This window comes from Anopheles cruzii, chromosome 3, assembly GCF_943734635.1.
Source record: "Anopheles cruzii chromosome 3, idAnoCruzAS_RS32_06, whole genome shotgun sequence".
Classification (NCBI taxonomy): domain Eukaryota; kingdom Metazoa; phylum Arthropoda; class Insecta; order Diptera; family Culicidae; genus Anopheles; species Anopheles cruzii.
This window is the reverse complement of record NC_069145.1, coordinates 6809850-6830196: the sequence shown is the minus strand read 5'-3', so window position 1 is coordinate 6830196 and position 20347 is coordinate 6809850. Positions and strand designations below refer to the sequence as shown.

The following is a 20347-nucleotide window of genomic DNA, read 5'->3' as shown; positions in this document are numbered from 1 at the left end:
GGCAGAGCACAATGCTACGGTGTGCTCCGAGGCCACTCGTCCCTATAAATCTCGTTGTGATTGGTACTATCGTTGTGCGCTGCTACCATCGAAAACCTACGTCTGGATAATTACGCAGTGTCCGAGCGGATTGGTATACGAGCACGGTGTAGGAACTTGCGTAGTCCCCGGTGAGTTTTGAAACAATTATTTCTTCCGTTACACGGGTCCAGCGGCATTTTTATCAAGAGAGTGAAGTAAACGTTCACAGAGAAACACGCGGACCTGCAAACGACATACAGAGTTTAAATAGAGTTGGTTAATTAATAATTATTCGAATTTGAGCTGTAACTGGCAAATGCTCACTAATGCCAAGTATTACTGCCAAATTTCTCAAAAAGTAACTAGTTTTAAAGAAACGGCATTAAAACACTAAAATTTAAACATTTCTGGGCAGTTTTAAACTTTGAACCGTTATCTAACGGTAAACTCGGCGGTTTTTTCATGCACCAAAGCCAAAGCTCGAAAACAACGTTGACCTCAGCGTTCTTTCGAGGGTCATAAATGGATGGGAAGAACACGAAGATGCTTTCTTAATAATTTGATTATTCACGTATTGACTTCTAAGGGTATTCGCACCTTTTACAGCATCGGATTGCCAAACAAAAAATTGATACATTCGTTCATTAATTGGCCTGTCCGTCTCTACTCTCTCTCTCGCTTCCTACTCCGTTATAGACAACGACTGGGAATGCAACATATCGGCGGGAAAAGAGCAGCGAAAAGATAGCGAAGAAAACGTGTATGGCATCGACAGTTTCCGATATCCATCGTTCATTCCATCCGCTGACGGAAATTCAAGCCCAAAAGCTGTCCGACCTAGACCGGAGGATCAGAATCACTATCAGCTGCCTAACATCATCGGAGGTGATCAGCAGGGTATCTACATTTTAATGGACGAGAAGTTAAACAATCGAACCAGCCTCAGAAGACCCCCGTCGTCATCTTCGTCGTTGATTGATCCGCTCGGAACAGGAGACGAGCTAGAGGCGAGCGGCGATGACATGACAGAGTTATTCGCAGACGAATCAGATAACGGTGCCTTTAAGGTGAGATGTTTTGCCCTTGATATGTTGCTACTGCACACGGAGGGCCGTAAAGCTTACTAACAAGAAAAGGCTGCGGATTAATCGTATACCTACACTGCTTCTCATTCGTAGCGTGGGTCTAATCAGGTTAACGAAGGGTGGTCCGGAATGCGCCAGGGTGTGAAAGCGAAACTGCCCTTGCCACCGGATGGAAAAATCCATCCTGACCATCTCTCGCAGATCATCAAACAGCAGCATCAGCTTAACCGAATTGCGGCCCACAAAAAACCACTGGATGAGGGCATCCGAAGAGCAGGGGTTAGTGTTCCCTTGATTCATAAACCTGCCGTCTTGCCAAAATTTGCCGCCGGTGGACAGTATGCTGCCAACGGTGAAGAAAGCGAGCAGGTCCCGAAGGCTCCCTTCATGTCGGAGCAAATCATTAAGAGTATTCTGCAAATTTCACAACAAATAATTGCCGGCCGCAAGCCTTCGACTGCGGACACCAAAACTAAGGGCCAGCAAAGCTACAACCCTATTTTTATACCAATTTCTAGTAGCAACGTGGACCCCGCCACTGGGCCAATGAAAATGGAGTCAACATCTGCGACCTTCGGTGCAAAACCGATCGGTTTAAGCATTATCGATCCCTACAGTATGGCTCACACTTCGGTTGTGAACAACCTGAGGAACCATTCGCTCCACAAGCTGGCACACGATGGATATGAAACGGTACTGTTCGATGCATACGGGAACAAGTATCTGGCCAAGGATGCGTACCAGTTGGAGCCATCTAATTATCCGACTCCCGCGCATAATTCGTTACTGGGCCCAGCGTTGGCTACGTTGGCAGAACACTTGTCGGTGTATCCGGGCGCTCCGTCTCCGTATGTGTCTGGAACCTGGAACGATCACACGGCTGCCCGCAATACATCGAACCACAAGAACGGTGAACCGTCTTCAACCGATATCCACGCAACGATCCACAATTACAGTTCTTTCGGCAATACCTTCCACCATAATGAGTTGCCTGAATTAGAGGAGAATAATGGTGAGCTGGACGACTCGACCTCTACCGGTTCTGATTCGGAGCTGGCCAACACGAGCGAATTGTTGGCGTCGACGGAAAATTCTAATGAATCTGAACAGAGCAATCAAGAGGCATCGGGTAGTGAAGAAAATGAAACGTTGAACCACAAACTATTCACACTAGCTGATCCAGGCCTGTTCGCTTCCAATCCGTACAAAGCCAGCATTATGCCGCTGCTCAACGCAAACCCGGAAGATGTGCGAATTTCCGTGGTAACTTGCGCGGTAGGCAACCGGCAGCCGAATGTGACCGATTGTTTTAAGTACTACGTGTGCAATTCGCGCAACGGGGCCCTTCAGTCATTTACTTGCCCATCGTTCACGGCCTTCAATAAGGACTCCCGGATGTGCGACATCGGATCGTACGCAGCATGTAAAGCGAAGTTAGCACCCATTCCAACCACAACGCGCCCTCTGCTGTGGAATAAAGGTTCCGCCCAGAACGCTAATCTAGTGCAAAGGAACGATATACTAACGGCACAAAGATATGTTGAACTCATGAGACAGGAAGCGAACAAGCTAGCAACTCGCAACAACGTGCCACCACCCCAAATAACGAGCTCATCCGATAGCATAACGATCGAAGCGGTGGCCAACTCGGTGGGCGGTACTAGTAGCGCACCCAGTCCCGCTGTAAAGGTTCGTCGAAAATCAACTACCACCAAAAGAAGAATCTCCACCAAGAACCTGAACAAATCGACCACAACAACTGCCAAGCCGGGGAAAAGGCGAGCCCAACCGACGGCGGCCAAGATCGCACGTTGCCGCTTGGAAGGTCGAGTGCCGGATCCGAAGAACAAAAGCAATTACTACGTCTGCCATCGTAAAAGTTCGAAGAAGTTTATCAAAGTTAAAGTGGCCTGCCCGAAGGATCTGATGTACTGCGCAGAGCTGAGATACTGCACCGTTGAAACGAACTGTTAACTGTTAAGAAATATGGCATTCTATTTATTTACCATTGTTTTTGTTCAACAAATCAACAAGAGCGAATTTTAATTGGTAGTTTCGCATGGAAAATAGCATAATAATAAGTACCAATACCATAAGCAAGTGCTTCAACTTCTTTACGATAAGTGTTATTGTCGCTGGATCCAAGTACGCAAGACCGTTCGGCGGTTGTAGCCGGCTTAAAAGAAGTTATTGTCGCTGTCTGTTCGCTTGAAAATAAAGCTATTAGTTTAGATTGTTGTCTATTTTATCTGTTAAATAAAGCCGAAATGGAATCAGTTTTTTTACCGAACTTTTGTTTCTGGCGGTTTATTTGGCTAATAGTTTACTATTTATCATTTTCCGTTTTTGCTTAAATTTCAAAATAATCAAGATTGCTATACGGCCTACTTTGAATGAGTGGAAGTTTGTTTTGAAAACTGAGTGTCTTTAGGATGTCAAAATTGGGCTCCGACAGTTCTCGATTTGCGTGGATTAGTTGAATTTGTTTTGTGATACATCGTCATCACGTTCTAAAAACTAACGTATCGCCTTTTATCAATACTTTTTAAGTGTGCGTTTGATGAACAGGTGTTCAAAGAGTTCTGTGCTTACAAACAATGAAACATACCGGACGTCTTCTTAGTTGAACGACTCCAAGAAGTTGGAAGCTTTAGCCGGCTGTGATGAATCAGTGATGTTTTGGTTGAGTCATACGCAGGGACCGCACTTTGCTAAATTCACTAACAGCCTGCTTCGTTCTTCACAGATATCTGCCGGCCGACCGTCAACTGTACACGAATGAGCTGAAAAGCAAGACACCCATATCAACAAATTAAACCACACCGTGCTAGCCGGGTAACTTGCTGCAAAATGAACCTGGAGCAATTCTGGACCAACGTGTGCCCTACCGGTTTGCGACCGTGGGTTCAAACAGGCACCGATCTAGCACCGTGCTTCCAGGAACTTGCCCTACAGTTACCTGTTCTGGTGCTGTTCGCTGTGTACTCTTCCTACTACTACGGGACACACTGGCGAAGGGTTACTCGCAACGAAACGCAGCTCAGAGCGCTGAGGTGGCGAATATTCGCCACCCTAGGTATTGCCATCCTGCCGGCGATAAAAGTGCTGTACATCTTTCGCCTCCACCAGCGGATCTATCCGATTGACATTCTAATTGCTTGCGTGCAGCTACTCGCCGGATCGATCCATTGCTGTTTGCTGGTTTCATCGGTTCGCCACGGATTAGTCAGTCATCGCGGCCCGCTGACGGTGATCGTACTGTGGACATTGCTGTTGGCCCTGTGCGGTATATGGTTGCATACCAATCTGTCCAGCGACTATTGGTTGTGGTACGTGGCGCACTTTGTGCTATACCTTTGCTACGGCGGAACGCTAGTTGCTCCCGGAAGTGCCTTTCACCCCCGCGCACCACGGCGGAGCGAAAACGAACGACAGGCTCTGCTTTCCCAGTCGTATACACGTCTGTTTGAGGACATCGAAGAGACCCCACTGGGGCCGATAGAAGATGAGGCCAACTTTCTGTCGCGATTCGTTTTCAACTGGGTCCGACCGTTGATTGCCAAGGGGGCCAGCGGAAAACTGCGCACGAACGACGATCTTTTCGATTTACCCGAATCTCTCAATCTGCAGCGCATTGTCCGTAAACTACAGGTGGCTCTAGATGACACGGCTTCGCTTTTCAAGTCCCTGCATCGCTGTTTCGGTTGGGAATTTTATCTGATTGGACTTCTACGCCTGGTGGCCGATCTCGCCGGATTTGCCGGGCCCATTCTTCTGGGTGGTCTGCTGCGCTCCGAAAATCAGCCCAACGTTACGGACCCATCCCCACCTGTTCCGGATGAACCGGGCCTGGGTCAACCGACAGATTTCAAGGCCTACTATTACGCACTGGGATTACTCTGTTCCACGATGATCAGTTGCTTCGCTGGCGTGCACTTCAACTGGCGGATGACGCTGATCAGTAGCAAGATGCGTATGTCGATCGTAACGGCCATCTATCGCAAATCGCTTACCGCCAAGCGAGTACTAAATGTGCGCTCGGAGATACTGAACCTTATGTCGACCGACACGGACCGGATCGTGAATTCGTGCGTCAGTTTCCACTCGTTCTGGAGCATTCCGTTTCAACTGTTCACCACGCTGTATCTACTGTACACGCAGCTTGGTGTGGCCTTCGCCGCTGGATTATTGTTTGCATTGCTGCTCATTCCCATTAATCGCAAGATTGCGCAAACAATAGCGACACTGTCGGAAGGGCTGATGGGAGCAAAGGATGCCCGGATAACGATCACTTCCGAAAGCATTTGCGGTGCCAAGGAAATCAAGCTGAACGCCTGGGAAGACGTTTTCATCCAGAGGATCCAGGAGCTTCGGAAAACTGAGATGAGCTTTCTTTCAAAGCGCAAGTACCTCGATGCGCTGTGTGTGTACTTCTGGGCCACGACACCGGTCCTCGTGTCGCTACTCACTTTCGGGGCTTACATATTGGTGCTGGGGCAACCACTGACAGCAGCCACAACGTACACCAGTGTCGCGCTGCTTAATATGCTCATTGGGCCACTAAATGCCTTCCCGTGGGTACTGAATGGACTCACCGAAGCGTGGGTATCGCTAAAGCGCGTCCAATCGCTCGTCGAACTACCGAATACCAACCTGGAGGAATACTACAGGCCGCTAACGGCTCAGTCCGATGACCTGCCATTTTCGCAAACCTCGCAACGGCCCGTTGTAGTGGCCATCACAGACTCTAGTTTTGAGCACGAAACTAAGCGCAGCCGCACCGAGCTTAACACGGTGCAGGAAGATATCGTCGATTTCGCGTTCCACGATCTCAACATCAAAGTGCGGCAGGGAGAACTGATTTGCCTGCAGGGTCCGGTGGGTGGCGGAAAGTCGTCTCTGTTGCAGGTCCTGCTGGGAAACTTTCGTTGCACGAAGGGCGCCGTTTCGGTAGCAGATGCTCGATTTGAAGGTTTCGGTTACGTGGCGCAGAGCCCGTGGTTACAGCAGGGCACCATTAGGGACAACATTATATGGGGTGAAAGCTACGACGACGTCCGCTACAAAGGGGTCATCCATGCGTGCGCCCTGCAGCACGATTTGGAGGCACTGGGCGGCGATGGTACGAGTGTTGGCGAGCAAGGCCGCAGCCTATCCGGAGGGCAGAAAGCTCGCGTTGCGCTGGCCCGGGCCGTGTACCAGCAGAAGGCGATCTACCTACTGGACGATGTACTCGCTTCGCTGGATGCACATGTTGCCAAACACATTATACGGTATTGCATTTTTGGCCTGCTGAAGGACAGCACGCGCATCGTGGTCACCACGCACCCGATGGTTCTGGCAAGGGCCACGCAAATTCTTCACGTGCAAGCTGGCGAGATACGGCAGAGCGATACAGCGAACATGGATTCGTTGCTGAGCGATTTTGATGATTACGACGATGAAACACTGGATGGGCCATCGGTGGTCAATAGAGGCAGCCCACGCGGTTCGATGGATGATCGGCGTAGCACCACTGTCAACGCCCTCGAGGAAGAAACACGCGAGTACGGTCAAATCGACCACCACGTTATCGGATCCTACTGGCAGGCTGCAGGACGATCGCTTGGTTTTTGGGTGTTAATGGCCATTTTACTGATGCAAGTGTCGCGCAATCTTACCGATGCGTGGCTAGCGTACTGGGTAGGAATGTCCAATCCAGGAGTGCCGCGACCGGTAACTCCCGAAAATCATACAGTTTTACTGCTTGCATATGTGACCGACATTGCACAAGAATCCGGTAATGGCACCTTCTTCTATCTCGGAATATATGCAGGGTTGGCGCTAGGCAACTCTTTATTCACACTTTTGCGAGCTTTTTTGTTCGCTGTAGCTGGACTGAAAGCGGCCAAGTGCATACATGATCGCTTGTTGAACAGTGTGATTTACGTAAGTAACTGACACATAATTGAGCTTTGTAAGTTTAAAGAAGAATAACCCACGACCCACTTACTTCATTTCAGACGAAACTGCAGTTCTTCGATGTGGTTCCTCTCGGCAGGATTCTGAATCGATTTTCGTCAGATGTTTACACCGTCGACGACACCCTGCCCTTCATATTGAACATTCTGTTGGCACAGTTTTTCGGGCTCATGGGTGCACTGTTCATCAGCCTGTATGCCATGCCCTGGCTGGCTTTGCTTATCATTCCGCTTGTGCCGATCTACCTCACGCTTCAAACCAAATATCGCCACGCTTCGCGCGACATCAAACGGCTTTCAAGCAATGCCCTTTCGCCGCTGTATGCCCACTTCACGGAGACCCTTCAGGGGCTTGCCACCATACGGGCCTTCCGCGGCGAGCCACGTTTTCAGCGAGACTTTCTTTTCAAGCTCAGCGAAAGCATTAAGGCACAACTGTCCGCGGCAGCCGCACAGCAGTGGCTAGGGTTGCGGTTGCAGCTGCTTGGTGCGTTTCTGGTTGGCGGATCCGGACTGTTGGCAGCGATCACTTCAGCCCACATGACCGCGCCCGAACTGGTGGGGCTGGCCATTTCGTATGCCCTCTCCATTACTGGCCTGCTGTCGGGACTGTTGAATGCGGTAGCGGAAACCGAGCAGGAATTCGTTGCCGTGGAACGCATTCACCAGTACTGTCAGCTCGAACCGGAAGTCAATGCGGATGGTTCGGCCGATCCACCGTTCGGATGGCCCTCGCAGGGAGTAGTCGTGTTCGAGAACGTTACCATGTCCTACCGCGTACATTTACCGTGTGCTATCCGGTCCATCAACATCGACGTCAAGCCCTGCGAAAGGCTGAGCATCGTTGGGCGAACCGGATCCGGGAAGACATCCGTACTGGCAGCACTATTGCGCGTGGCACCGCTACATAAGGGCACCATCACGATAGATTTTGTGAACATCGACACGCTGCCATTGGACGTTTTGCGCAGTCGAGTGGCGCTCATCTCCCAGGATCCGTTTCTATTCACCGGAACGATACGGGAGAATCTAGACCCACGTTCCGTGCACATCGATTTGGAAATCTGGGAAGCAATCACCTGCTGTTTGGCCAGTCCGATTGTTCAATCGCTCGGCGGACTGTACGCAAAACTGGAAGGCAACGGCACTAACCTTTCGGCTGGCCAAAAACAGCTACTGTGTCTTACTCGTGCGTTGCTGAAAAAGTCTAAAATCGTGCTTATCGATGAAGGAACGGCCAATCTCGACTCTGAGTCCGATTCCGCTATCCAATTGGTTCTCAAGAACGCCTTCCGCGGTCGTACGGTAATCGTTGTAGCCCACCGACTGCACAGTATCCTCGATACCGACGCGGTTTTAGTCATGCAGGATGGCACCGTGGCCGAGTACGGCATACCGAGAGAACTTGCCAAACAAACGAGCTCCCTGTTCCACAATTTACTTCAGGAGCAGCAAAACCAACCGTTATCTTAATCGTATTCCCGGAAGCGTTTGCCATGCATCTTTCATAGTAACCTACCGATATGTTTTGTAAAATAATACCCTTGTGGCAGAGTACGTTTTAGACACATGTCAAAAATATACTTATATTTTATGAACTGAAATTTGTTTCGTAATGTAACCATAATGCCCTTTTTTAATTTGATTCATCATTCATTTAGGCCCCCTTAGTGGATCATCTTTATTTGGTGCGTTCTGTTCGAAGAACGCTGTACACTGTGTCTGGGAAAACTTATGTAACAAAACAACTAATCAAGTAGGCAATTGGGCGATTCTGGTGAGAGCACCACGAACATTTGTGGTTTGCAGAATGCAAAGTGTGGTTCAAGATAATTAGATTGGCCACGTGAGAAAGACAGGGTAACAGCCTTCTGCGGGCAAAAGCTTTTTTTCCTTAGAAGAACGTAACAGAGGGTGCACGCGGGCAACACGACGAAGAGGTGCACTGAGGGAAAGTCGAGTCGCCGTGCGTACGGCGACTTACCGCAATGATTGGTGGGGTTGACGAAACGGTGGTGATGCGAAAAATCGGACTGAGTACGGTTACTAGATCGATTTGTTGATCATCTTTAGCTTATCCTTCAGCAATCGACGCAGTTCTCGCACTTCACTGCTCATACTGGAAGTGATCTTGGCGCTAACGGATCCTTCCTGCAGCGACAAGCGTTCCATCGCATCGCTCAACGCTTCGTTGATGACCGGCACCTTCCAGGAGGCTGTGCAATGAAAAGAGAAATAAAAAAGGAAGATAAAAACCGGCCAACTTCTTGGCCGATGCTTTCTACCAATACCGAGCAATGTATCCGTTTCGTTGATCTTCTGCTTAAGTTCACGTAACACCAGCGTCACGAGTGGGAGGCGTTCTTTTTCGGGCACGATACTACGAGCGCGCACAGTGGAGGAGGCAGTGTTGGCGGTGGAATTATTGGTGGCACTTTTGGTGCAGCTGTCAGTCGTTTGTTTCTTGGCTTTCTTGGTGCCGCCCGTCGAGCTCTGAGTTGCTGTCGATTGCGCGTACTCATGGCAGGCAGCCAGTGTAAACACCATGAGTGAGAGAATCTGTAGCAACGGGAAATATGGCATCGCGTAAGAGTGGCTTGTAGATGTAGAAACTAACTGGCATTGCACTTACCTCGACGCAACCATTTACAATCTCGTGAGTCACTTTCCAGCTCCACAGCAGATCGACCGACTCGTTGTACGTTTCGATCGTTCGACCGATCGTCTCGAACACGATCTGCACATCTTTTGCGCAGCGTTCGGCCGCCGCTGTCAGACGTTCGAGGCTATCGGTAGCTTCGACGGAGTTGATGCTAATGCTGTCGCTGCTACCGCCATTACTGGGACCATTATGGAGATCCGTTGTCTCGGTGTCGTCCATGCAACCTTGCCAAACGCCCAGCACAAAATGGCCCAGATGCGTGAAGACGCTACCATACGGTAGCCGCAGGTACAGGTGCAAACGCGATGGCAGCAGATTGACTAGATACCGAGCGCTGATCGGCTGGTGTCGCTTCCCATCTCCCAGTTCCGCCGTCAACTTCGTCCACTCGTACCACAGTTCCCGGACAGTGCCGAAGCCAACCTCCGAGCCGCGGATGTGCAACTCTACGAGCCCGAACACCAAGCGCGATAAACTCGATCGCAAACGGAGCAGATCGTACTCTTGGGCGAAACTGACCGCTCGAACGGCTTCCCGACGCTCCTCGAGTGCAGCACCAGTAGGTTTTATCGACGCGACGCCTTCCCCACTCACACCGTTCTCCTCACCGTCTTCCGCCGGTGGATCCCAGCACAAAAAGATCGTGAGATCGCGATTATCCTGCAGCTTGTCCCATACAATGCGATCCTTGTCCGATTTTGCTGGGCGCGCCTGGCGGTAGGCGGTTAAACACTGGGCCAGTGTGCCCCCCGAACCCACCACCAGCAGGAGTAACGCTTCGACGGACACGTGCGCCGAGTGCAGACTGTTGGCGAGCCGATTCCGGAAATCGACGATTTCCATTATCTTCGAGTAGGTTCCAAAGTTGTACGATGCTTTCGGCAGCGCGTCGTACCCTTCGTATTCGTTCACGAAGAACGACGCAGACCGTTCGTACACGTTCTTGGCGATGGCAGGAAACCCGCCAGCGACCAGCTGGGTGCAGTGGAGATACCCGAGCGAATCGAGCTGAATGTGTTTGATGTCGAGCGATTCGTACACGGCATGGGCCAGCTGGATGAGGCCGAGCCGGTGGTACAGTTGCAGGCAGAGCAGCTTGGCGTGAAAGTTGTTCGGGCTGTTGGTCAGCAGATAGGTGAGCAGCGTGAGCGCTTCAACCACCGGCTCCGAGCGCTGCAAGCACCACGCACGATCGTACATTATGTGCGCTGGAATGGCCAGAAGGCTCAGGTTAGAAACGAGTGTCGGAAGCACGAGCAGTGAGCCACCTACCGGCCAACAGGGCATAGGAATCCGATGGACCCATATCGGTGATGAGAAGCCCCTTCCCGTATGCATTGTAGCCGTGTTCGTAGTGCAAACTGAGCGTCGTGTAGATTGCATGCAACAATTTTTCGTTAACGATCTCGTGAGCCCCGCTGTAGCGAGCGATTTGTAGTGTGCAGATATGTCGCTGCATTTGTTCCTTCTAGAAAAATTTAAAAAAAAAAACCTCTAAAAGATTGTTCTCATTCGTTCGCCTTCGTTCGCATCGCTACATACGCTTCCCGGCAGTCTGGTCGAAGTGACGGACGACGCGTTTAGCAGTGTCGTCGCAAGGACTCTTCGCTCGGTGGCTGGCGTCACGTACTCCAGGAAAAGCTTCATATCGTGCGCACAGCATGGTTTATCGTGAAAAAGCTCGAAGTACTCCGCCAGCATGTCGGCCATGTTACCAATCTGATGCTCCTCACCGTACCGCTGTTCGATCATCCATCGGTTCAATTCGAGCCGGGCCAGGTACGGGCCACGGATTTTTTTCGGCTGAGTCTCAATAATGCCGCACAAAAACTCATGACACATTTCCACCGTATGATCGGTCCCGTCAGGCTTTTCGCCCGATTCGATCAGCCGGAACGTGGCCGCAATGTAATCCTGATAGTAATCCCAACGATCTTGCCTGTAATTAGTTTAACAGTAAATAAGCAGATTCCGTAGCAATTGGCGCGAAAGGACGTACTCTTGCAGTAGCAGCTCCTTCAGCAGTCGGTTTAGCTCGGCCCATCGGTTAAGCTGCTTTAGCAGATCGATCCGCAGATAGACCGGTGCACCGGGAAACAATTTCTGGCATAAGGCACCGGTGAGAAAATCGTACGCCTCGCGATACTTGTGCTGCTCCTGCAGTATCTGCAGGTAAAGTTGTGCTTCCTGCGCACACTCGAGCTTGTTCTCCGCGATGAACTTGTCCACCATTCGCTGGGCGAGGGTGAGCAGCAGTGTCGCCTTCTGCGCATCGTTCGCATCCGGACCGCGCAGTGCCTGCAGCACCAGGCTAATGACGGCCCAGAAGTAGTATGAATTACGCGGACGCAGCTTGTACAGTTGAAGCGCCACCGTTTGCTGTAACTTAAAGTCGTCGATGCGCATGTAGGCAATGAACAGCTGCGACAGAAGCTCTTCACTGCCCGGCACCTGCCGGATTGCGTTGTTCAGGAGCGTACAGATGCGAGCCAGCTGGCGCATCTCCTTATAGCAGAGCGTCAAGGCGTGCAGGGTCGTCGGCTCTGTGGGTTGTTCCTGTTCCAGCGTACTGATCAGCGCGGCACTCTCATCATCGCGTCCCAGCCGCAAATACGCCCAGGCTTTCAGGGCACGGGCACACTGCAGCGTCGGCTTCTTCTTCAGCATCTTGTCCGCATCCTGCAGGGCTTTTTTGTAATTTCCCATTTCGATCGAATCTAAAAATAGTTAAACAAACGTGTACCGTGTGCATAGTTCCTTGTTGGAGGAAAGAATGTTCAGCATGCGACGGGATGATAAAGGCCGCCCGGCCGGCCGGCTTTCCTGAAACCGGTCTAAGGAAATTAGCCTCCAGTAGCAAATGAAAACAGTAGGATGCAACATGCAATGTATGCTGCGATGCGTTCATCGGGATGCATAGTGCGGTGTGTTGATCCGGCTTGCGGTGCAACCTAATTTCACAACACTTCATGACGACGGCACTGGCGGTGCTCCGCTCCGTCGTGGACCAATTCTCACGCTCATCAAACTATGCACACCTACCCCATATTGGTCGCAGTTTGCGTTCCACAACTAGCTCGTCGTTCTGCATCGCGTTTGGCGTGGGAGTTGAAGGGCAACTTTCTCGTTCTCGTCGTACGTAATCGGTGGTGAGCTTCCGGTCGCGAAACGGGTCACTTTTCTGACAACTGTTTCTACCGTAAATGGTGCAGTAACCCTCCGCAATCTGCCGAACACGAGACCTTCGATAGCTTCTTCCGCCAGTCGGGGGGAGGGAGCACAGAAATCCGAACAACTCTTCTGCGGCAGTGTGTTCCTTCGACCACACTGTCAAAGTGGCCGCGACTTGACAACTCGCGCGAGTTCGCCCCTCACTGTCATCATTGGGAAAACGTGCGAGACTCGCCGACTGTGCCGGGTGTGCTTTTAAATTCGTTAGAGCAACTTCAAACGATCGAAAAAATGTTCTGTAATATACAAAGATATCACAGATGAGTCAGAGTTCTTGTTTTTATAATATTCAGTCATGCAATTGCGTCATTGAGTTTGTTCGCCGCTGCACCCTATGGTCACCCTGGCACGGGAAAAGCAACCCGTGAAAAGGAACAACAAACCAAATAGAAAACAGCCGTTTTCGCCTGTGTCATTTCGTCCAATCAACGTAGCTGTGAATGTTTTTTGGCCGCATATTTTGCGTGTAGTACCAGTGGCGAAGCAAAAAACCAAAAGGTAAACAAAGCACACGCCAAAACTGGCAAAGACTGTGTGCATCCGGAAAGAGTCTAAATTAGGAAAGTCCTGCGCGCGAAAAAACCTCGAAGACCGTGTGTGCTGTGCTATTTTCGTATTTCCCTCCACGGACAGATCGTCAGCAACCAATCGGACGGGTGCCGGTCCACGTCGTGAGGCCTTCGGTTGGCGTAGTTTGCGTTGGCCCTCGATAAAGAGAGTGCATTTGCTTTTGGCCCCAAAACGATGAACTTCTAACAGGTCCCACGTGGAGTAGGAACCCCGCCGATTGGATCAGATAGTTGGAATTGGGCGGCCAGTTGGGTCCGTTCTGGTAGTGAAGCTGCACACGTTAACGCCTCGTTTGCCCATATGACGCGTTGTGCGTAATGAGGAAATGAATCATCCTTCTCCGTCCGATCCGAACGATAGTGAAGCGATCATTCGCCATTCACCTGCCGCTGGAGAACCTTACGCTACGGGGACAAACCTTCAAGCAGTGCACTCGGCACTGCACCCAGAAATTCATAAGCAACAACCACAGCAACCAACTTTCGCCGCCTACGTAGACGCATTTTATCGTACAGCGCTTGTGCATTTTGACGAAACACTGGATCACATCGCATGGGTTCTGCTTGCCTACAGCGTACTATGCATCGTCCTGTACCGATTGCTTTTCTACGGTCAAACAGGCCGGACCCGAGGGTGGCTTCGAAAAAGCCAGCTGCCGCCGTGCCGGCGGGCCCTGCTCGTAACTGCGCATCCCGATGACGAAGTGATGTTCTTCGGACCAACCATCCTCGAACTGCGGCGGCGGCAGTGTCGCGTGTTTGTCCTCTGTCTCTCGGAGGGCAACCACGAGCGGAAAGGGGATGTGCGTCGCCAGGAGCTGTGGAATGCGTGCGAAAGTTTAGGTGTGCAACCGGAAGACATCACGCTGGTGAACGCTACTCACCTGCAGGATGATCCGATGGCCGAATGGAAAACGGTCACGATCGCCACCCAGGTGCTCCGACAGATCGAGTCACTCGATGTGGAGGTGCTGGTCACGTTCGACAAGGACGGCGTTAGTGGCCACCCGAACCACTGCGCGATTTACTACGCGACCGCATCGCTCTGTCTCTCCGGAATGATACCGAGCAGTACGTTGTTTATGCCAATGCACCAAGGCAGCCAGTCTTTATGGGTCTCTGTTTCTCTCCTTGGTTTTAGGTTGTAAAGTGTTGACTTTAGAGACGGTTCACGTTTTCCGAAAGTACATCTCGATATTCGATCTCCCGGTGACGTTACTTCTGTCGACAAATTGGTAAGTGGAAAACAGTTTCCTAAGATGTCGAAAGTCTAGTAGTTTCTTGCGGTAGGCTGTTTGGACTTTCCAGTGCCACTCCTGGCTCTGTTGAACGATAATTGTTTCCGAGGTTCCGAGGTTTACAGCGCAACTTTCTTCCAACCGCCCAAACGTTAGCGGTGAACTTTGAGTTGAGAATAGGATATTACAACCGTACCGGTATCGGACGAAAATCTTATCTTTGATAATTGCCAATAAGCCCGCGTTAAAAGATAAATTTTGGTTTACTGGCCTAAAACTTTTGACCGGGAAATTCTCAGCTCACCCTTTAGATATGCCGTGCTGGCGAAACATTTCAGACCTTGGAACCAAGCTTCTTTGGTTAAAGGTTAAAGGCTGAAATTCCTCTCTTAGCGTCGATTTATTTTATTGTTTACACGGGTAGCCCACCGCCGGTCATGCACGAAAGGGATGATTGTGAAATGTCTGCAGGGGGTTACTTGATTTAAGGTATCGGAAGTCGATCGGATGTGTTATCATCAGTACCTGATAGCGACCAGAGTCAATGTTATGGAAGGAACGTATCACCAAGATTGTTAGATGGTGATAGGTGACTTGGATTGCAAATTGAGAAGTGGGCAAATATTTATCAGTATTTATCTTTCAAAAGGCACAACTGTACAAAAATTGAATAAAAGTATAATTTATCTAGTAATTAGTTAGAATTTTTGTTTACAACCTTACGACATTTAGAACCACTTGAGCTTAATAAACTGCTACGACAAATATAATTATTATTTCATGTTGCTGCAAAAAAAACGGGTATCCCATTAGTATCGACGATATTCTATTGCAACGATACGTACAACAAATGCTAACTGAAAAAACAGGAGAAAAACTTTGAATAACTTTGATCTGTGATTAAATTTTTTTTAATCAAATCCCGAAAAAAGTGCACGTTGCTATCAACAAAGTAGGCCGTAGATAAAAAATAGACCAAGGCTTAGGTTTTTCTACGTTTCCTTTAGTTGATTGCCATCGTTGACCAAATTGTGTTAGATTAGTGCTCGATTTTTACTCTCAAGGACTTAATAACAACGAAGAAAGGATCGCAATGTCAACATAGAATCAATGTGAGGTTTCTTCTTCTTATCCAACAACAAACACCCACCGATCTGCACAGACACAATGTTAATCTTCTGCGGCTTTCTATAACAATGTGCTTTTTACGGGCGATGCTGAGCGATGTGTGGTTTAGGTTTTGAGCATTACGACCATTTCTTTAGTCCTGTTGATTTCAGATCTAATGTTCTTATTAATGCGAAACTGACAATAAAAAAATCGACAAAAGCTTCAGTTCAATAACTCAAGTATCGGTTTTATTGCGTGTCTATCCCGCGATAATGGTGGCATCGATTTCAATACACGTGATGGCGGTTCCGTCGGCAGCCGTGAGGCCGACCTCAACCTGGGCGGTGATGCCGACCAGGGGCAGCTCCATCGAGTAGTTCAGAGTGTAGTCGAAAGTTGTTCCTGCAGCCAGTGGGCAGGTAGCTCCACTGATGCCAACGGCGCAAGCATCACGCAGACCATCCGGAATTTCGAATCCAACATCCAGTCCAAGAACACGAGCAACGATGTGGGCAGTCACCGAAGCGGTGGCTACTGGCGTGGTGATTCCGTTTCCATGAGCAACTAGGGTTCCACCGGAAACGACGGTGCACGGCAGTGCCGTGCAGCCCTCAATGTAGACGTTCGATGGAACCGGAGCTCCGCTTGAGCCTAGACAATGGATTATAGGAAATTGAAAATGTAATTTCTCTGTTAGACACCTTTATGTCTCGTTGTATGTGTAGCATGAGCAACACGACTTACATTGTCGGAAGGGAGTACTTTGTCCGAAGACAACGGCTGGCAGAAGGGCAGCGATCAGCAGGAGCTTGTACATGGTTGATTCTGTGTTTGTTCAGTAAACTCAGTTCTGCAAAAGTCTCAACGATTGACTGAATGTTGTTCTGCGCTGGCCTTTCTTAAATACCAAGCCTCTGAAGGCCACATACAGACTTTGGGGGGATATCTCGGATTAATCCGTCGTAATAATGATGCAATACATCAATCAGCATGTCGATGCACCCACCATCATCTTATCATCGATAACGGCCGATAAAGCAGACGCAAACGCAGACTTTTTGTGAGGCTTAAAAGAACACAGGTGCATCGGATGGTGTGTTGGTAGCTTTGATGCATTCAGTCCTTCGCAAAACTGCGACACAAAGTATGACCCAAGGAATTGTAAAATATGCGCTTCTGGTTTAAACAACATTCTCCGGCTTTTTATTACGATAAAAACTGTGTAGATCTGTGTAGATTATCCTTTTGAGGAAAGCTATAACGATGGGGACGATTCTGATTTAATATGAGTACATGAACGTCAACCACGAGATGGCGCATACTAAATAGAAGCTGGAATCACCAAATAACTAAAGAACTGTAGTATGGTTTGAAACATGTTGTGCATAATAGAACAAAAAAATTGTTTAAAAAACAATTGTTACAGTTACGTTGTTTAGTTCCTTCACTTTTTCTCCGCCACTTTGTCTACTTTCCAAAGGCTCGATGGTATCAGAAACTGTTTTCATCCATTATCTATTGTAAAACACGATAAGATAGCTAATCCATTGGACGGGAGTTGGTCGATCGTGTGACGTACGTGCTTTTCTTCATCCTGCGTTTGTTAAGTGATTAAGTATCCGCATTGGTCTTTTGTTGTTTTGCGAATTACTTGCCGGGGGGTCAATTGGGTGCGCGATACCTTGGGAGGTCAATTACTGGTATCGCTCAATTCATACTTGCGATAAGCTTAACGATGCTGCTTTATTGACGTAATAACGGGTTTACAAAACAAGAATAATGACGACCGCGATAAAGTACTTCAATTGATTCTAATTAATCAGTATCAAGTGTTGTGTAACAGAACGGTCATTAAATAATATAACATAATAGCAGGTTTTTGTTGGGCCCTATTAAAAAATTAAACTGATATTTAAATCATGGTTATGATGCTAAAATATTCCCTTTTATTCATGGAAACTTGGCGTCTATTGATTCCAATTTCAAACATGACCTAAAAGTTTGACTGAGATGTTTTCGGCAAGGTTTTAACCACGGTGATTTATTCGTGGTCGAGCTGGGAATGAGAACATAAACGGCCAGTTCGCGTTTTGAGTTCAAAGTAGACGAACAAACATTCTTTCGCTATATTTTATTACAAACAGTAGATTTTGGGAACCTGGCCTGCTGAACCTGGCCTGCTTCAAGCCCAACCAGATTCCGGCCTATGCTTGTGACATAAACATTATCGGCCGAAGGCTCGCCGATGTAACTCAGGCTTACATGGGAATTGAGCAAGAGAACAAGATCAAATTCGTGGTGTCACCACCAACTGACCAACAACATCGGGGAGCAGCATACGTGGGGTTGACGAACTAATCGGTGGCCGAAAGTTCCAAGTCGTCTCGGTTCCAAAGTAGGTTCAAAGGTTAGCATTAACAACGCCATAACTGAGGAGATTCGCATTAGTGTGACCCAGGTCACTTTACTCATTAGTGTCCAACAGGTCATTCTACAGTCTGTAGAAAGTATTTCGCCGGTCGGTGCTTATGATGCCGGATAAGAAGAAGAACAGCATATTTTCATGGCCAGTTTAGGGAAAAATGTAAACATAAAATTTAGTTCATTAGCTCATAAATCCTTGGTTTTATTATGCTATCTATCCGGCGATAATGGTGGCATCGATTTCAATACACGTGATGGCAGTTCCGTCGGCAGCCGTGAGGCCGACCTCAACCTGGGCGGTGATGCCGACCAGCGGCAGCTCCATCGAGTAGTTCAGAGTGTAGTCGAAAGTTGTTCCTGCAGCCAGTGGGCAGGTAGCTCCACTGATGCCAACGGCGCAAGCATCACGCAGACCATCCGGAATTTCGAATCCAACATCCAGTCCAAGAACACGAGCAACGATGTGGGCAGTCACCGAAGCGGTGGCTACTGGCGTGGTGATTCCGTTTCCATGAGCAACTAGGGTTCCACCGGAAACGACGGTGCACGGCAGTGCCGTGCAGCCCTCAATGTAGACGTTCGATGGAACCGGAGCTCCGCTTGAGCCTAAAGAATGGGTTGGAGCCAAACGAAAATGTAACAATCTCTCGTACCTCCGTCGCACTTTGTTGGTTCAAGAAGCACGACTTACATTGCCGGAAGGGGGTACTCTGTCCGAAGACAACGGCCGGCAGAAGGGCAGCGATCAGCAGGAACTTGTACATGTTTTGGCTGGAGTCTTGCGAACTACTGAATGATTCTGTGCCACCGTACGGTAGCTTAAATAGTCGAAACAGTCCGCACCTGTCTCAGGATCGTTCGCCTTGACCATTGGCTATAGGAGACATTTTGCTGTAGATTAGATTAGAAACGCTTCTAATCCTGCGCACGTCGATAAGTAGTACTGGCCACAGTAGATAAGTAGTCGTGGGTATCGCTATTGTGACGTTAACTTTGGAAAAAAATCTTAGTAAAAAGCGATGTTTATCAATTTAACAATATTTGGACCGTTATTCTCCAACGAGCCCCACTCGAGCCTCCCTGCGAGTGCTCCGATTTCTTGTTATCAAATTATAACACCTTACACACTGACGTCCACACCGTTACCTGTGGACAATCTCCGAGGGAGATTTTTGTCCTCACAGTGGAGAGCGTCCCAAGCAGAGTAGAGGCGTTCCTGTGCAGGTGATAAGGTACAGCAATGCATGGGGCCAGGTCAATAAAGTTTTATAATCAGTGCAATCGACGAAGGCAGCGACTACCGTTAGTACCACCATTTCCTGCCACCCCTCCCTAGATGGACTTTGAATTTGATGTAATTTGGAAAGTGGAAATTTTGGGCTTTATTTCATTCGCAATGCTGGCTATGGGTTTGGGTACCTAACGTCGGTTAAAACTAAATGGAATTTTCGTTTTCATTTTAGGGTAATCCTCAACTGGAGAGGTCGCCGCGCGGTGCAGAATGCGATGCGGTTACACGGCTCGCAGATGGTTTGGTTCCGCAAGCTGTACATAGTGTTCTCCCGGTACATGGTGGTCAACTCGTTGCGCGAGATCACCAAGTCGGACGTTGAATTCGAGATATTGGACACTTAAAGGCGGTACGCATCCGACGGCGCACCGTTCGCGTGGGACCAGATTGAAATGCGTGCGGACGTATGAGAAAGAACGAACAAACGATGACAAACCCATAGAAATGCTGCTCTTAGTAGCCTTTTTCTATCCCGTCGGTAGATAAAAAAGCAGCACATTGAAATGTTATGTAACAGACAGCTTGGCGGACACAAAGACTGTGACACTATTAACGGAATATTAGTTGAATTATCCCCTGTATTGCGCCAAACGGATGCCAGCTAGTGCGAGCATTGCTCGGCCTCTCGCATCGCAGCAAAGAGAATAGCGATAAATAGGAAAGCAAAATTGTAAATAGAATTATAAGACCGCTACGTATGCTACGCAACCCCATTTCTTCCTATTTTTCATCAATAAAAACACAAATCAACAGCTG

At 49.0% G+C, this 20347-nt stretch overlaps 4 protein-coding genes across 5 annotated transcripts; 2 read left to right on the top strand and 2 right to left on the bottom strand.

Moving 5' to 3' along the window:
* The first annotated feature begins 3956 nt into the window (after window positions 1-3956).
* Window positions 3957-8539, top strand: LOC128275444 (ATP-binding cassette sub-family C member 10). The gene is made up of 2 exons (XM_053013940.1): window positions 3957-7034; window positions 7109-8539. The coding sequence occupies exons 1-2, from the start codon at window positions 3957-3959 to the stop codon at window positions 8537-8539; spliced, it is 4509 nt and encodes a 1502-aa protein (XP_052869900.1).
* Window positions 8540-8725: 186 nt separating this feature from the next.
* LOC128271535 (phagocyte signaling-impaired protein) lies at window positions 8726-12974 on the bottom strand. 2 transcript variants are annotated; one of them, XM_053009108.1, is made up of 7 exons: window positions 12771-12974; window positions 11728-12445; window positions 11271-11667; window positions 11001-11196; window positions 9699-10936; window positions 9352-9625; window positions 8726-9282 (listed from the first exon to the last, which is right to left on the bottom strand). In XM_053009108.1, the coding sequence occupies exons 1-7, from the start codon at window positions 12817-12819 to the stop codon at window positions 9113-9115; spliced, it is 3042 nt and encodes a 1013-aa protein (XP_052865068.1). In that variant the 5' UTR covers window positions 12820-12974; the 3' UTR covers window positions 8726-9112. The 2 variants fall into 2 exon arrangements, with proteins under 2 accessions (XP_052865068.1, XP_052865069.1); XM_053009109.1 differs by having other exon boundaries at window positions 9358-9625.
* A 704-nt stretch (window positions 12975-13678) lies between these two features.
* On the top strand, window positions 13679-20298 carry LOC128275717 (N-acetylglucosaminyl-phosphatidylinositol de-N-acetylase). The gene is made up of 3 exons (XM_053014315.1): window positions 13679-14599; window positions 14670-14763; window positions 19764-20298. The coding sequence occupies exons 1-3, from the start codon at window positions 13855-13857 to the stop codon at window positions 19933-19935; spliced, it is 1011 nt and encodes a 336-aa protein (XP_052870275.1). The 5' UTR covers window positions 13679-13854; the 3' UTR covers window positions 19936-20298.
* On the bottom strand, window positions 18459-19098 carry LOC128275718 (NPC intracellular cholesterol transporter 2-like). Its single transcript, XM_053014316.1, has 2 exons — window positions 18992-19098; window positions 18459-18906 (listed from the first exon to the last, which is right to left on the bottom strand). Exons 1-2 carry the CDS (start codon window positions 19062-19064, stop codon window positions 18515-18517), a joined length of 465 nt encoding a protein of 154 aa, XP_052870276.1. The 5' UTR covers window positions 19065-19098; the 3' UTR covers window positions 18459-18514.
* Window positions 20299-20347: the final 49 nt, after the last annotated feature.